At 38.3% G+C, this 18,589-nt stretch overlaps 1 protein-coding gene across 1 annotated transcript in view; it reads left to right on the top strand.

Annotated features, from left to right (window-relative positions):
- Positions 1-18,589, top strand: part of LOC126340484 (translation initiation factor IF-2, mitochondrial) — an 85,734-nt gene that overhangs the window by 52,153 nt on the left and 14,992 nt on the right. Inside the window, exons 10-12 of the mRNA XM_050001694.1 lie at positions 5,350-5,454; positions 17,148-17,271; positions 17,352-17,492. Of these exons, the coding sequence (XP_049857651.1) occupies positions 5,350-5,454; positions 17,148-17,271; positions 17,352-17,492 (370 nt within the window). The remainder of the gene's footprint in view (positions 1-5,349; positions 5,455-17,147; positions 17,272-17,351; positions 17,493-18,589) is intronic.

Here is an 18,589-nt window from a genome sequence, read left to right as displayed (position 1 = left end):
TGGATAATGCATGAAAATGTGGTAGTCAAAACTCGGGGCTGAGAGAAAAAGCTCGTCTTCCACCTTTTCTTTAATTTATTTACTGATGCAGAGGTTTTGGTGCCAGTATTTATCTTTGTGCCTGTGAAGCGCTACATATATTCAACGACAGAAGTTAGCTGTGGCAGCACCTACCAACATTTTTCAGAACTTCCGCTTTGCACTCGATTCTAAACCGCAGGTGGTTTTTTGGATTACAAAAACCGGAAAAAAAGTGCAGCTTAGATTCGAGTAAATGCGGTATATACAGAGATGTCGGAAAGTTGGCAAGACCCTCGGGCAAATAGTCACTGTGATTCATGACTACGGTGGTGGAGCATTTGACTGTGGGGTGGATTGATTTTCAGAATATTGATAACTGTTTTTTCAATAGGAGTGATGTTGGTCTCACTGGGGAAGGATTTAGGAAAGGAAGGCAGTCCCATGTCAGAAGTGAGGAATTCCTGAATGATTACCAGGGTAGATGAGTGGTTGGAAGAGAAGGAGATCGGAACTGTTTTAAACATGTTCCTATGTGGGAGTTTGATTGCCTGTTGTCAGTGGGATACGTGGCAAAATAATGTTTCCACACCAGAGAAGTAATAAAGGAAAGAAGGTTCTTTAAAAGTCTGGCATTGTTGAACTAAGTTTCGGGTCAAAGATCTAGTCTTTAGAAAGGACTGAGACCTGTACAGGGGTCTGAGTTTTGGCAGAAAGGTTGACAGCACTGTTACGGTGTGGGTGTTCAGGAGCATGTGTTTCATGGAGGGTGGAGGAAGTTTTGGGTGATGTGGAAGGCAGAGTAGAGCACCAAGGCATTGTCAGGAAGTTATGAGGGGTTGAAGAGAAGGGAGGAGGGTTCAGATGAGAATGGCAGTCTCTTTCTTGGCAAACAGGCGTAAGACACAAATAGCTGTGACAGCTTGCTCAGCTGATTTTGGGAATGCTGTTCCAGCTGTTGAAGGACAGGAGTTTCTATTGCAGTGGTGGCATTCAGGAAGTTGTGGTCACATAGTAAAAGGACTTTTCAAAAGTAGTAGAGGCTGTCAAGTAAGATTTGATCTCGGATTGTGTGATAAAGGACCAGGTTGATGAGGATGAGGGACTGAACGAACCTTCAAGTTGTGGTAGGACGGGTGACAGTCTTAGGTGCCAATTTTAATGGTAAGGCAGTAACGTGGGATACCATGTACCAGATGAGACTTCGGAAAGGGAATGTGTGAAAGGTGTTTTCTTAAGAGACTAGACTGAAAGGAAGAAAACTTCTACAGTTGACTTGTTGTCAGTCGTTACTTATTTTTCCTCAACCTATACTCATGATATCCATTAGCTTGTTGAATATATTGTACCAACTACGCAAGAAGCTTGTTACCACATTCAGTTTGTCTGCACAAATACTAGATCCTCATATCGTATACAGATTTACGTAAGGACCCAAGGAATGGGTATTGTTTTTTTTTAACTTTGTACAACAATTTTTTTGGAACTTTGTACCACGATACTTACTGTATTTACTCAAATCTAAGCCGCACTCGAATCTAAGCCTCACCTGAAAAATGAGACTCGAAATCAAGGGAAAAAAGTTTTCCCGAATCTAAGCCACACCTGAAATTTGAGACTCGAAATTCAAGGAGAGAGAAAAGTTTTAGGCCACACCTGCAAATCGAAACAAAGTTGGTCCATTGTAATATGAGACACAATTTAGGTCGAATGAATGATGATACAGCTACAGTAGTTTGGTTCGAGTCGTAAGCTTCGCAGTTAAGTTTTACCAGTTAGCCATTGCCAAGCGCCAGGCACTCCATCCGTATTTTATACGGGTACCCTTCCTTTTTCATGTGCTTTGTCTGGCTTGAATTGATTGCTTATTTTTCTTTGATCTGATAACTGCCATTCTCTTTGATATAGGCGTTTACGTCACTCTAAGCTGAAGATGCATTAATGTACTGCGTCATGCTTTGTTTGTCGCATTCTGATTACGAGTGTTTACGGCCTGTCACCGCTCGCGGAACAGCTTGCTTTTGTGCACACTACCGCCGCTTACAATAAGAGAGAGAGAGAGAGAGAGAGAGAGAGAGAGAGAGGGGAATCGTTTCATTTGTGAAACAATGGCAAGAGACTACTGTTTGTTGTTACTTACACTGATGCTTTCTTTCATAATGATCAACAAGAACCAAATAACAGACTGTGTATGATAGAAGATGTTCTGATCAAGAGTGCAGTGAAAATTTTTCTCCATTTGAAAATCTTTGCAGACGCCTTTTTATTACATTCTGGACAGAAATTAGTCATCTTTGATTTAAAAATCTAGTCAATTGTCGTGCTTCATTTCTGACTGTATCACTATTCGACATAAGAATAATACGAATATAAACATGACATGATATGTATATTCTTCTGCGTTTGCTGTTGTCTCACTCTAGTTTTGTAGTTTATTAGACAGACAGGATTTAAATGAGATAGCAGCAAACACGAAAGAATACATGGTGAAATGTTTATATTCGTATTATTCTTATGGTGAAGAGAATACTGCATGTGATTCACAATTCATAGAAGTTGTTGTTAGCAACCATCTCTTCTCACAGGTAGGAAAATATTCAGAATGTAGAGTTGGCCATATTGACAAAAATCCCAAACAGTCTTGCCAGTCAGATTTTCGTAGTGCATTGAAATGCTGCCTGTGTAGCGCTACATATATTCAACGGTAGAAGTTAGCTGTGGCGGCACCTACCAACATTTTTCAAAACTTCCACTTAGTTTGCACTCGATTCTAAGCCGCAGGTGGTTTTTTGGATTAGAAAAACTGGAAAAAAAGTGCGGCTTGTATTCGAGTAAATACGGTAGGTGTGCTTTGTCTCTCCTGCTGCAAGTGATCCACCATAACCATTTATGTGCACAGTTGCCTTACTCAGTCACCAGTGAACCCCAACCCTCATCAATAAACAACAGAGACCTATTGTCAAAACTTAATCACATGTTAAAGAGGCAAACCAGGTCATACGTAGTGAGGTAAAGGACTGGAGTTCCACGCTGCCTCCCAGATTTTGGTTTCTCATAGTTTTCCAAAGTCACTTATGACAAAGACTGAAATGATACTTTTTGACAAGACCATAGATTATTTCTCATCTTGCTTCCAAGCTGTACTATCTCTGATGGTCTCACCACAGACAGGACTTGTCCTTATTTCTCCAACTGTGCTCTAATATTCTTTGTGTACTTGGTTTGTCTGTGAAGAAACATTATTTTCATAATATCCACCTTGCAGTAAACCAGTTGCTATAGAAGGATTTGAGTTTATATTATGCTACTATTTTCATGTTTTATTTACAAACAACTGTACTTGTATCTTAAGGCCACCAGACCACAGCTTGGTACAGTTCCGTGGTGATGACACCTTTAATGTGTAGTTGGATGATGATTCTGAATCTTCCATTCAATTTTTTTCTCATTTATCCACTGAAAATTGATCTGCTTTGAGATGTGTCATATTTTTCCACATTAATGCGCTCCTCATCAGGGATTGTCTTCAGATGTCTGTTGTGGCACCCCAGTGATTTAATTTTGGTAATATTCTACACACACACACACACACACACACACACACACACACACACACACACACCACCGGGTGTGAAGTTGTCAGACTGTTCTTTGAAGTGTTACAATTGCTGCTGATACATAGTGGAGAAGCTCTTGCTTTCACAAAGCTGTTGCTCGAAAATAAAAATGCGAAGATGGACAGGAAAGTGAACTGAAAACCAAACTTCCTAATAACTAAATCTGTTGGCAGGTTGTCGCCATGTGGCACAATAGAAATATTGCTCACACAATGATTTTCAACTGCAACAATAAACTGAGAATAAAAAGTTTTAAAAATCTTAATCACACATGCTCACAAAATTGAGTAAATTTGATAGTGACATTAATGAATTGGTGTGTTATTGATTCCTGCTCATAAAAGTTTATAACATGAAATATTTTAGAGTACTAGAATTTGTAACAGGTATCTGCAATGACACCAACCGGATCATTATTCTGACAATTTTTGTCACCACATTTATGAACAGGGAACAGGTTGAATTACGATAATATTGTAAAAGTTACTGTTTATGCTTATAAGCCACTAATTGAAGTACATTCCAGAATTCTGTGTTACATTGTGTATTACAACTGGAGTCTTGAAGATTAGCATTTTTCTTACACAATCTCTCATTTTCTCATGAGTATTTCATCTCTGATAAAGCTGAAGTGTTATTCTGTTGTTGGATCCATTTTTTGAGTGCAAATCAAAAACAAAGTTATGGGTCAACTTCTGTTATGAGAAGAGAAAACAGAAAAGACATCATTGCAATACAAGACGCTCATTTGTTGTGATCACAACTGCTACACATATGCCTTACTGGTTACATCCTATTGTTGCCAACTTAATCATATGCTTTCCTGTCACAAACTGCCTCATCCTGTGAACCATTTTGGCATTTCCTCCTGACATCTACTCTTTAAAACAGCACAGCCTAATTTTTTAGTAATCTTTACTCTATCACTTTTTTTTTTTTTTTTACATGTTGTTACCTTAGTATACAAGTTCTTAACTTCTGAGCCATCCAGGTTTTGTGGCTGTGACTTGAGTTTCTACCCTGATGATGTGGTAATCGTCTCTGTGTCCCAAGAGGAAGTTTTCTTTCTTTACATCTTTGATACACCTTTTCCTGTATCTCCTGATGAGGAAATTCTGAAACACTGGCATTTCTCATTGTTTTATACTATTATTTACTACATTTCCATAGTTTTTGTAATCTTCATCAATCTTATTAATGATAATAAATATTAGTAACTTAGTGGAGCAAGGAAGTAACTATATAAGCAAAACAGTTGTCTGTGTCCTTAAAATCAGCAGTATCACTAGAATGAAAACCAGGAAATACAGAAACAAAAGAAAAACTTAGATGAAGTGGGCTAACAAATAAGATGAGAACCATGACAAAGATGATGGTATGTGCTGAAGCCAGTACTTGCTTTCAGGTCCTCAGGAGGCAAAATTGCAAATACAGCCAATAGAAAAACTGCTTGTAGCTTTCATTACTTCGGTGTTTCATACTAGAGACACAGAGAAAGACACCTGTGTGGCTACATTGTGCCAGCACAGTCGCTCACCTCTTCATCCTCATACAACCATACTTATCATTTAAACACATCCATATCTCTTCTTAGCATCAATCTATGCATCTCCTTTTTGCATAATAAACATGCATTCACATTTAAAGGGACATTTTTACTGTTTACTTATGTCTCAGTCTTATATGGTTAACCACTTTTATATTTCCTGGCCAGAAACGTGCACATGAAGTTGTGAAATGGAGAGAACTGCAGCAGATGCAGCAGAAGATGGAGGCCGATAAAGAAGTAGTTGAAGAAAAGACAGAACAATATCGTAAGGTAACTAAGAATATATCTTCAATTCGTTCTACACTTTTTGCTTTGTAACACAAATAACATATGAAAACACAGAATATTATATTTAATGTTCTTTTCCTTGTATTGTTTCTTTGGTTTCAGTTATGTTTGCTTTACACATTCATTTTCAGAAACTGAAAGAGACAAAAACATAAAGTAATAACCTTCTTCCATCAGTATGTTCTAGTTGTACCATCAGAGGCAACTCGTGAAAAATTTTACCAATGTGCTACAGTATTAGAAAAATAAACAGATTGTGTTCTATTATGTCATCATGATAGGTGCAATTTAATATTGTTGTAATATTAGCTTTACCTAATACACTAAGATCAAATACATTGTGTGTTTATGATTTCCACCATGATTTATTATTATTATTATTATTATTATTATTATTATTATTATTATTGCATTAAGATGTTTTAGATCTCCCCCTGTTCCCCATGCATCACTTTTACCAAATAACAAACATGAAAAACAAAAACTGCATTTTGAACATCACATCTGCAGAGCCAACTCTTGTCAATGTGCTTTCAAGCTAAATTTCCTCGTATGCTTGCTTTTTTAACCACCTATAGTCTTTTGAATTACGAGGGTAGTTATCATAACTAAATTGAATACAGTGTACTCCCAATTATTCAGGGTAATGTGCTGGGGAAGATGCACAAATAATCTAAAAACACAAATAATTAAGATTTTTTAAACACACATTCGTTGTTCAAATTTTTATTCAAGTTCTGTGCATCATTATTGTAGTCCTGTTTATTCCTTAAAATTTTTTCGCACTGCATTTCAAACTGTTTTGTGACAATAATATCATTGTACAGAAACCCCCATGGCCTATATATTCTAGAAGAGTATTAACACATTGCAGTGCAGCACAAAGTCACCGCTCTGAACACACCATTCACATTTGTATTTACTATCCTCTCCCTTGTTGTTTCGTGAAGCAGCAGGCACAATGTTGGTGTCACTTGCATAGTGGAAGCTGGGTTTATATGCATCAGTCTCTAGCCACTTATTGTAAGTTTTCTTCGTTGACATCTTCAAAACCTTTTAAACTCATTGCCAGATTCATTATTTGTGCAGTTGTTATTTCTTCATCACTTAAACCTTGAAAATCACTTCTATATGTGGAAGAATTTTCCTCCATGATGAAATGCGTGTATGTGGCTTGACTTCCTGTCAGACATCAGAAATCATGTGTATACCATATAGAATTGTCAACTTTTTCCAAAATGCCACCAAATAATCCTCATCAGCTAGCATTCTCAATAGACAAGCCCAGAAGTGCTGTTTTAGCTATGCAGTTATGCCTTGGACCGTTGGCTGTATAATGAGTCATGTTAGAAGGTGAAAACTTAGTCGCAATAAGACCATCGTCATATACAAGAGACCAAACAGTAGAACAGTCTTATGTGCCAATCCTTTCTCTTCCAGAAATTGCTGAACTTGTGGTACAAAATGTTGGTGTCACTTGCATCCCCCCCCCCCCCCAACCCCCCAATACTCCTTTTTGTCTACAATAATGCACAGGGAGAGCCTTAGCTGTGATATTTATGAGTATTGAGGACTCCCCCCCTCCCCGTCTAGTCGCTAGTAGTTTCATTTTGTGGTTCCCAGAAGCATTAGCAGTCACAAAATTGTAATGCATTCTTTTGATTACTTGAATCCAATAGCATGAACTCCACACTTGAAAGCAAGAATTCTGTTTGGTATACATTTTAATTGCAGACCACTTTTGTCTGCATTATAAATTTGGTCTGGTGTGAAATTCTCTGCTTCCACAAATTTCTTTAACTCTTCCTGGAAAGAATGAGCTGCCGCAACATTTGAACTAGGCAGCTCTCCTTTAACAGTAAGTTTTTGTATACCCGAAATTGTTTGAATCTGATTAGCCATCCAGGTAGGGCATTAAATTCCCCCTGTAACACTACATAACATGTTTTTGTCGTTTTTATTTGCACACTAGCACACATTCGAAGAGGAAGATGTGCTTACAATGTGATTTCTAGCTCGCATTTGAAGAGAAATGGGATAATTACAGTGTGCTGTAGCGCATCAGAACATGATCACTGGCCGCCACTGAGTACCATGCAATTTTATCAGTTAATAGTATAGCTGGAATTATAAAACAACTGTATCAATAGAGGACATTTATGAGCATTTACATTGATGTAGAAGCAAACATGACTCTAGTTTCTGAAAACTGAGTAAATAAAAGAGTGCTGCTTTGATTCAGAAGTAACAGTGTGTCAAGGCAGAATAGATGGAGATAGTTGTGGGAAGGAAGACGGCTGTTTCTCATAGCTTCAGTTCTGCAGTCTGCTACTAATGGCAACATTGCCTCTGTTTATCATGCCATGAAATAGAGGTGTGACAGTTAAAAATCAAAGAATCACAGAACGGAAGATTGATGAGAAAAGGGAGTAAAACAAACACTACACGTAGTGCAGTAGTAACAGTATGTTAGACTGGACTATTACAGAGAGAACAGATCCAGACACAGATGGTATGATTCTCAAGGTTGCATCAAACAATGAATGCAGACAAAATTGGTATGACTCTCAAGATTGCATCAAAAAATGAATGCTGAGGGTTAGTATCTGAAACTCAGTGAGGATGAAGACATGCTTTCATAGGAATAAAAATTGTTGAGCATGGCATAGAGTCAGATATGAGATTCAGACAATACAAAAAGATGTAATAGAATATAAAATAGACAGAAGAAATGGAAATGAATAGTAAGCTGGATTAAGGTCTATAATTGACAACAAACAAAGCATTGTTAAATAGAAAATAGGTAGAAAATTGCTCTGTATTAGAATGACTGATCATAAGAAAGTTCATGCCAGTGTACACAAATTCAAAGGAGAAAGAACAGGAGTAAAACATCAAACCCGGATGTAAAAAGAAAGAATGGAAAGGCCATGCAGGGAGGTTGTGCTGATCATTAAGAAAAATTAATGGTGCTCTGGTCATAAAATTTAGCTGACAGATATACTGAACAATAAACCTTTCATGCCAAAAATATTATTAGTTTTATAGCAGGTGAGATATGAAACCATCAGGCTTATCGGTACCTCTTAATAAAATTTCTCATATCACAAATAGTCCTACACTTCTTTGTTAGTGTCTGTGTGCTCACTAAGGCCATAAATCAGAAGCCATAAACAGTCTTGAAGCCTTTAATGGTGTCATACTCATATATAGCATGTTGTTCTGTACTCCTCAGATACATATTCTGATAACTTGGGCCTGACTGCATGGCACACAAAACACAAAATGTGAAAGTTGTAGAATTAAAAATATTGTGTAATTGTTAGTGACATATCTTGTTGAAAATCATTATAGTCCAATACAAAACATTATTTTTTTTTATCTCAACAGCATAAAATCAAACAATGGAAGATCCAGGATGGAATGTTTCAGTTGCCTGAGATTGCCTGAGACTGCAGTCGTGTGAGACGTTGTGTGTGTGTGTGTGTGTGTGTGTGTGTGTGTGTGTGTGTGTGTGTGTGTGTGTGTGTGTGTGTGGCGCACGTACGCGCATGAGAATGTGTGTGTATTGTTGACGAAGGCCTATGGCCAAAAGCTTTAATAGTGAGTCTTTTTATTATGCCTATCTATGACTCAGCATCTCTGCTATACGGTCAGTGTCAACAGTATAAAAAAATAGACTTACAATAAACTTTTGCAAAATTAAACAAATTTGTAGATAGGCATAACAAATAGACTCTCACTATTAAAGCTTTTGGCCATAGGCCTTCGTTTCAGCTTCAATGGTTATTGTTTGTTACATGAAAATATATACTTATTTCTCATAGTTAGAATCTAAAGTCTTTTTTTTATTTTTTATTTTTATTTTTTTGTTAATGCTCTGCACCCGAAGAACAAAGGAGCCAATGATTTGTTAGATACACAGGGACTGACTCATATATTGTACAAAGAACTTCATCATGTTTTATTGCATCAGACCATCTTAGGAAACATAAATTAGTGAAATGCGGCATTGATTTCACATTTTTCTGCTTTCTAAAGAAAACAAGTTTTATTCCCATTCAAAGGCATCACTAAAATAGAAAATAGGTGTCTTATAATTGTTCCTGGCTTCATTCTCTCTCTCTCTCTCTCTCTCTCTCTCTCTCTCTCTCTCTCTCTCTTTCTCTCTCTCTGCCACTCTGCTAGTTGTAGTCATGTCTCTTGTCAGGGGCATTTACTCTGCTGTTTCAGCTGATATTTGCAGTTCCTTTTTTGCATTGTGTAGGTGGAGTCAGGCTAAATAATTACTGCTCTTATGTGCCCATTCAACAGAGTGCTCTCAAATTAATCTAGTCCGATATTTGTTTTATCAATATGTATTAACAGGGGCAGTAAAATGCAGGCAATAAACAGCAGTCCAGCAGTGGCTTATTTAGTGCTGCATGTTTGGCAGTAGCTGTCAGTGCAGACCATGATTGTGCTGCAACTGCTGCAGTAGTGATGGTTATTCTTTGGGTGTCACTGTCCCTAATAATACATATCAATGAAACAGATATCGCAACAGACTAATCTGGGCCTGCTCTGTCAAATGGGCACATAAAATTCCACTTTAAAAACCATTTTGTTGTAATGGGAAGCAAACCAATCTTTCCATCGACATTAGGTGTCATGAAATTCATGATGAGCTCTATTTGTTTGGATTGATTCCAGCTGCACCATGCAATAGACAAATTTCAAATATCTGCCAAAACACCAGAGAAAATGTGCCTGGTGAGTCTAAGGAGATGAATAAAAAACAGAGGTTCCAATATTATGACCTTCCTTGGGGTGGTTCTGAAATTTAGATATCTTAGAACATTATTTTAACACTTTTATGAGCATTTTGAAAGTGTGATGATAGCATTTATATGGGTAAAAAATAAAACTCCTTCGTGCACCTACAACTTTTTATTGCACTATGTATTGATGGTGTTTATATTTCAGTTTACAATTTGTTACAAAAAAGGAATTACAATAATGCAGAACACATACAAGTTTGTACTATAAGCTGTTGAAAAAGTGAAGAAATTTAAATGTTTTAATTAATGGTTTATAAAACAGTACATAGCTTTGAAAGGTTTTCACTGTATGCTTCTTGTCTCTGAACTGACTGAAGGGATATATAGCAGTTCGCAGTAGGGGAGCACCTGCAGAGCTGTGGACCAGGCAGGAAAAGGGATTATCATACAGCTGGGGACAGCCATCTCCCACTGCTTGCCACTGCATATGGTTTAGATCAGTTATAGTCTAGTTTCGAGCCATGTGTGCATAGTTTTCCATCACTTCAACTGCAGCAAAAGTTGTGTTGTATATACCACATTTCAAAACTATGATTCTGACTGGTGTGGGGTAATGGTGTGTACCATCACAAATCCAGAAAGGGGTGTGTGTGTGGGAGGGGGGGGGGGGGTAGACTAATCGGAGAAACTAATGTAAGGATTTTGATCCAATTTTGACTAATGGGTAGACTGATTCACGAGGAAAGTTTTTGTATTTAATTTATAAATATTTCATGGCAATTTGCTGAACCACGATGAATTTAAGTCTGCTGCTGTGAAAACGATGGTAATACTAATCATCTGATTTGTATTTCTTTTTTATTAACTTTTAGAACAAATACACAACAATAATTTTATTTACTTTACAAGTAACATTATTGTGTTTATTTGAATTCTTAAGAGTAGAGAAATTCATCTTATGTTCATGCTGTGTCACAATGGACTCAGACGGATGATAGAATGAAAGTCCAAGGGACTACAAATAAATGTGCCATTGCTTTTTCGTACAGTATTCATGAAATTTGGTTACTCTTAATAGGTCACAGTTGTAGTGCTAAGTGACTGACAACAGGGGAGAGGTTGAAAATACTGTGATGAATCATTTATTATATGAAGGAAATCCTTTCCAATCACTGTGAATTGTAAAGATTATGCAACACTATTAAATTAGTTTTTTCTTCTTCTTTTGTGTAACTGGATGGCAAGTAAAAAAATAATAATATAAACAAAAATAATAAACGGAATTGATAACTGTAACAATTGCACTTCTGTTTCGAAAACAACTGTTCACGTCACTTCTAGCTTTAAATTATGAGGTATGTCCACAAAGTAAGTTCTGCTTGGTTATATAAAACAAATGTGTTCAGATACAGAAAAAAATATGTGTTGTACAAAAATCTACAGCTGTTAAACTACTTTTCTACATAGCTACCGAAATTTTGTAGTCACTTGTCATAGTGTAGCACAAGCTTTTGTATGCCTTCTTCATAGAAAGTTGCCGCCTGTGTATTCAACCATGTGGTAACATGTTCTTTCAGCTCGTCATCATTGTTGAAGCGTTGTCCAGATTTTAGGTGTAGGAATAGATGACAGTCACTAAGAGCGAGGTCTTGGCTGTACAGAGGATGATCAAATGTGTCACAGTGAAATTCCTTTAAGAGTTGTTTGGTCACATAAGGTTGGGCATTATTGTAGAAAAAACAACACCTTTTGACAGTAATCCTCGGCGCTTGTTCTGTATTGCGTGGCGCAATTTCTTAATGGTCTCACAGTAACCATGTGCATTGACGTTTGGCCTCATGGTAGGAACTCAGTCAGCAAAAGGCCTTTTCTGTCCCAAAAAATGGTGCACATGACTTTTCAAGGAGTCAAGATTTGCTTAGGCTTAACCTTCACTGGGGATGAAGTGGCCTCCATTCCATTGATTGCCATTTTGTTTCAGGGGTGTGGTACGATACCCAAGTTTCATCTCCTGTGTTTATCCGAGATAGAAAACCATCGCCACCTTCATTGTAGCATGTCAAAAACTGAAGTGTACTGCCCATCCGTTGTTTTTTGTGTTGTTCAGTAAGAATTTTGGGTACTCAATGTGAGCAAAGTTTTTGAAATTTCAGTTTTTCAGTAACAATTTTATGAATTAGTGATCGTGAGATTTGTGGAACTTCCATAGCAAGGGCACTAAGTGTAAACTTATGGTGGTGCTTAATCTTCTCATCAGTTGTGTGAACCAGTTCATCAGTAACCACAGACAGGCATCCACTTCGTTCTTCATCGTACACTGGATTATGTCCTTCATTGAACAGTCTGACCCATCTTCTAAACATTGAATCACTCATAGCATTTTGTCCATAAACGTCACAGATTTGTCGATGAATTCCCTTTGATTTGGATTTAGAAAACAAATCACAGATGTGATTTCGCACGCGGCGGCATTTTCTATTACAGCTCACATTATAAAGAAGCACTACAGAGCACACTTCGGCAGCAGCGATCTGAAAATGGCATACATGTCTTCTCCTTGAGTCAGAGCAACTGCCGATCGTGCTCGGAACTGCGATCGTAGCGCTGCCACGGATAGAAATAGAAACGGAACTTACTTTTTGGATGACCCTCATATTTTCACAAGAAGAGTGTCGCAACAGATGCATTCAAATATTCAACATATTAAGTGAGATTGTGAAAATTAACAGTGTTAGCAAAACTTAAAATACTGTTCAGCAAACCAACATGTAGTCTAGAAATCATATTTTTCAGATGTATCATGATTGTACAGTTGTCACAAACAGCCTGTCAAACACTATAGAGGATGTCACTATAGAATGAAAAAAGTGACTGTCTCATTACTTTTGCTGTTCTATATAACACATAGTATGTCCATTGTTCATGTTATTGTTTTGATAGACCAGTGTAACTTTCATTTTTTTGCTGACGTCTTCATCACAGAGTAGCAACCAACATTGTCAGTTATTTGTTGTGTGTATTCCAGGCTCCTTCTAACAGGTACCAAGCCACTTATTCCCTGCTATCAATATCTATGCTTATACTCCGCAAACCATCATGAATTGCATGGCAGAGGATATGCCACATTGTACCAGTTATTAGTGTTTCTTCCTATCCCCTTCATGTATGGAGTGTGGGAAGAATGATAGTTTGATTGCCTCTGTAATTGTGATCTTGCAGGCAACATTGTAGGTGTGGCGATCACAGCTGTGAGTAATCATCTTGGGTTTTAGTAACCACTTCGGCTGTATTTGGTCCTTTAAGACTGAATTGTTACCAGTTTTGACGCACTAAAAGCCGTATCTTCAGGTAAACATGTGATTAAACATTAGAGAAGAAAAGCTCAGAATCTTTTTCCCCAACATTTGTTGTCTGTCAAAACAAAACACTGCTAAAAGATGGTATGCCATGCATTACAAACTGCCAGATTCCAATATAGTGGATGGGTCCAAAACAAATTGTACCATAGTGATTGCTTCTCTGATCTATATTGAACCAAGTACAGGGAACACAGTTCCATATAGACTGCCACAGGTCCCATGCAAGCACAGAAGAATGCCTCCCATAGCATGATACTGTTGCCACCAGCCTGCATCTGTGGTTCGCTGCACGTTTCGAGTTGCCGTTCACCTCAGTGATTGCATTTGTGGAGATGACCATCGAGCTGTTATAGCAAGAATGTGGTTCACCCAAAGAGCCAACATGTTTCCATTGATCAACTGTCAAATCCTGATTTTCTCATGCCCACTGCTGTCGTAACTGTGTGTTAACACATAGGGATGGTCTGCTTTGGAGCTGCATGTTCAACAATGTATGATGAACAGTGTGCTCCAAAACACGTGTGCGTACACCAATGTTTTGCTCTTTCGGCAGGGATGCAACAGATCACCCTCACCCTACTTTACAGAGCAGATAAGCTTCCAAATCCCGTGATCTTTGAAGAGTTGTTGGCGTCCAACCATTTAGCACCTAGTGGTAGTGTCACGTCCTTCTACCTCTGTCTGTAGATGCTCACGACAGTAGCGTGTGAACATCTGACTAGCTTCACCATTTTCAAGATACTCATTCGCAGGCTGTGCATAATAATAATAATCTGCCCTTTTGTCAAAGTCACTTATCTCAATGGATTTCTCCATTTGCAGCCCACATCTTTGCTAAGATAATTCCCAGTCTGTGTCTGCTCTACATACGTGTTTTTGTTACTGTGTCACATGTTGGCAATGTTACCAGGCGGCACCCAACATAACAGTGGGCAATGGTTGTAATGTTTTGGCTTATCAGTGTATTTGTTGCCATTAGATCCAATATATTTCCATCATGAGTCGGGTTCCGAACTATCTGTTCTATGTAGTTTTCGGAGAAGGCTTTTAATAATGCTTCACAGACTGTCTTATTGTGCCCACTACTAACAAAACTGCAGTGTTTCCAATTTATTGTTGGTTGATTAGAGTCTCCATCAATGATTACAGTATGATTGGGGAACTTTCAAGTGAACTGAGGTTTCCTCTAAAGCTTTCGGATACATCAAGAGATGATTGTGATGGGCAATAGAAGGATCCAGTTATCATGTTATACTCACCCCTGTACTATGTTTTGACCAAACAGTCTCAGTGCAGCTTCAGTTTCTATCTCATTGGATTTGAGTTTCTTGTCTACTGTGACAAATAAACCACTTCCATTTCCTGTTTGCCTATCCTTTTATATAGACTTAAATTTTCCCCAAAAATCTCATTGCTATTAATTTCAGGTTTCAACCACCTTTCTGTACCTGGTATTATGAGAGGCTCACTGCTTTTCAGGAGTGCTTCAAAGTCTGACACTTTTTCTGAATACTTCAGCAGTTAACCATTAAGATTTTAGTACTCTAACCCGTGGGAGGCATTTCTTTCAATCTTACACTGATACTTCTGTCTTCTCTACAGTTATCATTATCTAGATTGGATGAAGAGTTGCTTAATCTAAAAAAACCTTGTGTACATTTCACACAGAGTCAGCTACCTGAATAGCAGCCTATGATGTGTAGTGCACACCTGACCCATTTAAGGGGACCTTGTTGTACTCAACCCTATGGCACAAGTCCAGGAAGTCACAGCCTAGCTTGTCACAGAACCTTCGAAGTCTCAGGTTTAGTCCTTCCACTTGACTCAGAACCAGAAGTCCACAATCAGTTCTGGGGAATGCTGCAAATAGTGAGCTTCATTGGAATTCCATGTGCAAAGCTGGTCTTCTCAACCTTGGCTGCCGGTCACTGGAATGGTCCAAGTACAACCTTGGAGCCCAGACGACAGGCTCCATTTGTCCCAACGTGTGCCACAATCTGCAGTTGGTTGCACCCTGTTCTCCCAGTGGCTGCTGGAATAGCCTCTTCAGCATGTTGAATGAGGCGCCCAGGCATACACACTGAGTGCACTTAGCATCCTTTCCTGAAGGTGTACCATCATTCACCGTATGTTTGAACTGCAAATGATTAATAGACCCCCATCCTTTTGTGTTTGCCTCCTCTTAGTGCTGGACAAAACAGGTTTATCAGAAACAAGCTGGACAGCACCTCGAACTTATTGATTAGAAGGATCAGTATAACATCCTGAGCCCTCCCTGGTCCCCATCCACCCTGTACAGGACAACTAGATCTACCATTGATGTGCCTCTCACAGGCAAGTGGACAAGTAACGACAGATTCTGTACTTTCCGCAGAAGAGACAGGATCCACAGGAGAGGACAGTGCTTGAGGTACTCCCGGTATCGGTATCACAAGTACTCGACTCTCGGGAGATCTTCCAGCACACCAGTTCACAGTAGCTGCCAATCGTTTGACAGCAGTCAGGGAATTTCCAACTGCTCAAGTTATCTTATATATCTTAATATATGTCTAACAATGGAAACTCCTGGTAGGAATATCAAAAATGCAAGTAAAGACAGATTGCTACATACTGTAAAGAAGACAAGTCAGGTTGCACTTTCAGCTATAGACTTCATCAGTAAAAGAGAGAGACACACAAGCAAGCACACTCCTCACACACACAACCACCAGCTCCAGCCAGCTGGGGTTGTGGTCACATGTGCTAGAGGTGTGCTTGCTTGTGTGTGTGAATGATGTGTGCCTCTCTTTTACTGAGGAAAGCTGTGGCTGAAAGCTTTATGTAAGTGCCTTTTAATTGTGCCTATCTGTAATTTGACATGTAATATTTACGGTAAGTAGCAGTCTGTCTTTTTCTACATTGTGAACACATGCCTTATATACCTTAATACATGTCCTATCATCTTGTACCTTCGTCTTGTCAGTGTATTCCATATATGTCTTTCCTCTCCAATTCTACAAAGTAAACATTGCAAAAAATATGAATTTACAAACTTCACATAACAAATAAAGGATCAGTGGATATGTTGAAATATTTCCAATCTTTATACCAAATTCAGGAGTTGTCCATAAAAATTACGAGAAAAGCTATCTCTGATTGACGCCAAGAGAAGTCTAAATGCACATTTAGAGTTCAGTGATCTTCATCACTTGTCAGATCACCTACAATGTTTTGCAATACTGTTATTACATCCAGCAATGTTTTGTTATGAGTCAAATTTTATCATGCTGATTAGTTCTAATTCTGGCCAAATACAGGAGGTTAAGATTACAGTAGAGTGACATTCTGTTATAAATTCATGACCATGTGTACTATTAAATTTAAAAAAGTCTTTATAGTTTTCTACAATACTGCAGCTTCTGTTGTAACGCATGTACAGTTTTATCCCATATTTGTGAATTTAATCCCATTCCTTAAGAAAAGGAACATAATTTCAAACTTATTGTGAAAAATAAAAATTAAAACAGAATACCTTCTTGTTTGTGGCATTTTATTTTAATTGCTTTCTTCTGAACAGGCCTACAGAGAACAACTAGAGAAGAAAAGGTTAATGGGTAGGTTCAGATTAAAACCGTCTGGCCCAAGACCAAAAGAAATACAGAGTGAGGATGAAGGACCTAGAGTTAGCATCATTATTAAAGGTAAAAGTTGATGTGTATTACTTTAGTCTCAGTAGTATAGTTTAAATGTTTCAATTTAATTACAGTAATCTGTGTTTCAGGAGACGTTGATGGGTCAGTTGAAGCAATCCTTGATGTTCTGGAAACATATCACTCAAATTCACAATGCAAACTTGATTTAGTACACTATGGTGTAGGTGGTGTCACAGAGACTGACATAGAACTGGCTGAAGTTTTTGGTGGTGAGTTGTGATAAATATCACTAACCTACTTATTGTTAGGACAATGTACACTGAGGTGACAAAACTCATCGGATACCTCCTAATACCATATCAGACCTCCTTTTGGCCAGCGTAGTGCAGTAACATGACGTAATATGGACTCAGCAAGTCGTTGGAAGTCCCTGGAGAAATACTGAATCATGCTGCCTCAACAGACACCCATAACTGCAAAAGTGTTGCTGGTGAAGGATTTTTTGTACGAATTGACATCTCGATTATGTCCCATAAATGTATGATGGGATTCATATTGGGTGATCTGGATTGCCAAATCATTCGTTTAAACTGCCCAGAATGTTTTTCAAACAAATTGTGAACAATTATGGCCCAGAGACATGCTTAGGAATATGAAATCCATGAGTAGCTGCAGATGGTCTCCAAGTAGCCGAACATAACCTTTCTGGCCAATGATCGGTGTAGTTGGAACAGAGATCTCAGTCCATTACATGTAAACAAAGCCCATTCCATTATGGAGCCACCACCAGATTGCTTCGTGGGGTCGGTGCCACACTCTAACCATACCATCAGCTTTTAATACCTAAAAACTGGACTCATATTTCCAGTCATATAGGGTACAACTGATATGATCATGAGCCCAGAATAGGTACTGTAGGTGATGTCGTGCACACCTCTCAGTCATGAAGTGAAGGCCAGCAACTACTTTATTGTCCATGGTGAGAGGGAATACCTGAAATATTATGTTTCTGGCACACACTTGACACCATTGGTCTATGGTCTCAGAAAAATTGAATTCTCTAATGATTTTTGAAATGGAATGTCCTGCATGTGATGCTTCAATTGCCATTTTCTGCTTTTAAAGTCTGTTAATTCCGTTTGTGCAACCATAATCACTGAGGAACTTTTTCACATGAATCACATGAGTACAGTTGACAGCTCCACCAATGCACTGTCATTTTTTGCCTTGTGTATGTATGTGTCACTACCACCATTCCATGTAAACAAAGCCCATACCATTATGGAGCCACCACCAGATTGCATGGTTGCAATAGCAACTCTGATATGAGCTGAACAGCAGGTAGTACACCAGTAATTGGACACAC

This window comes from Schistocerca gregaria, chromosome 1 (assembly GCF_023897955.1).
Source record: "Schistocerca gregaria isolate iqSchGreg1 chromosome 1, iqSchGreg1.2, whole genome shotgun sequence".
NCBI lineage: Eukaryota > Metazoa > Arthropoda > Insecta > Orthoptera > Acrididae > Schistocerca > Schistocerca gregaria.
The sequence above is the reverse complement of the archived record's forward strand: the minus strand, read 5'-3'. Positions and strand labels throughout refer to the sequence as shown.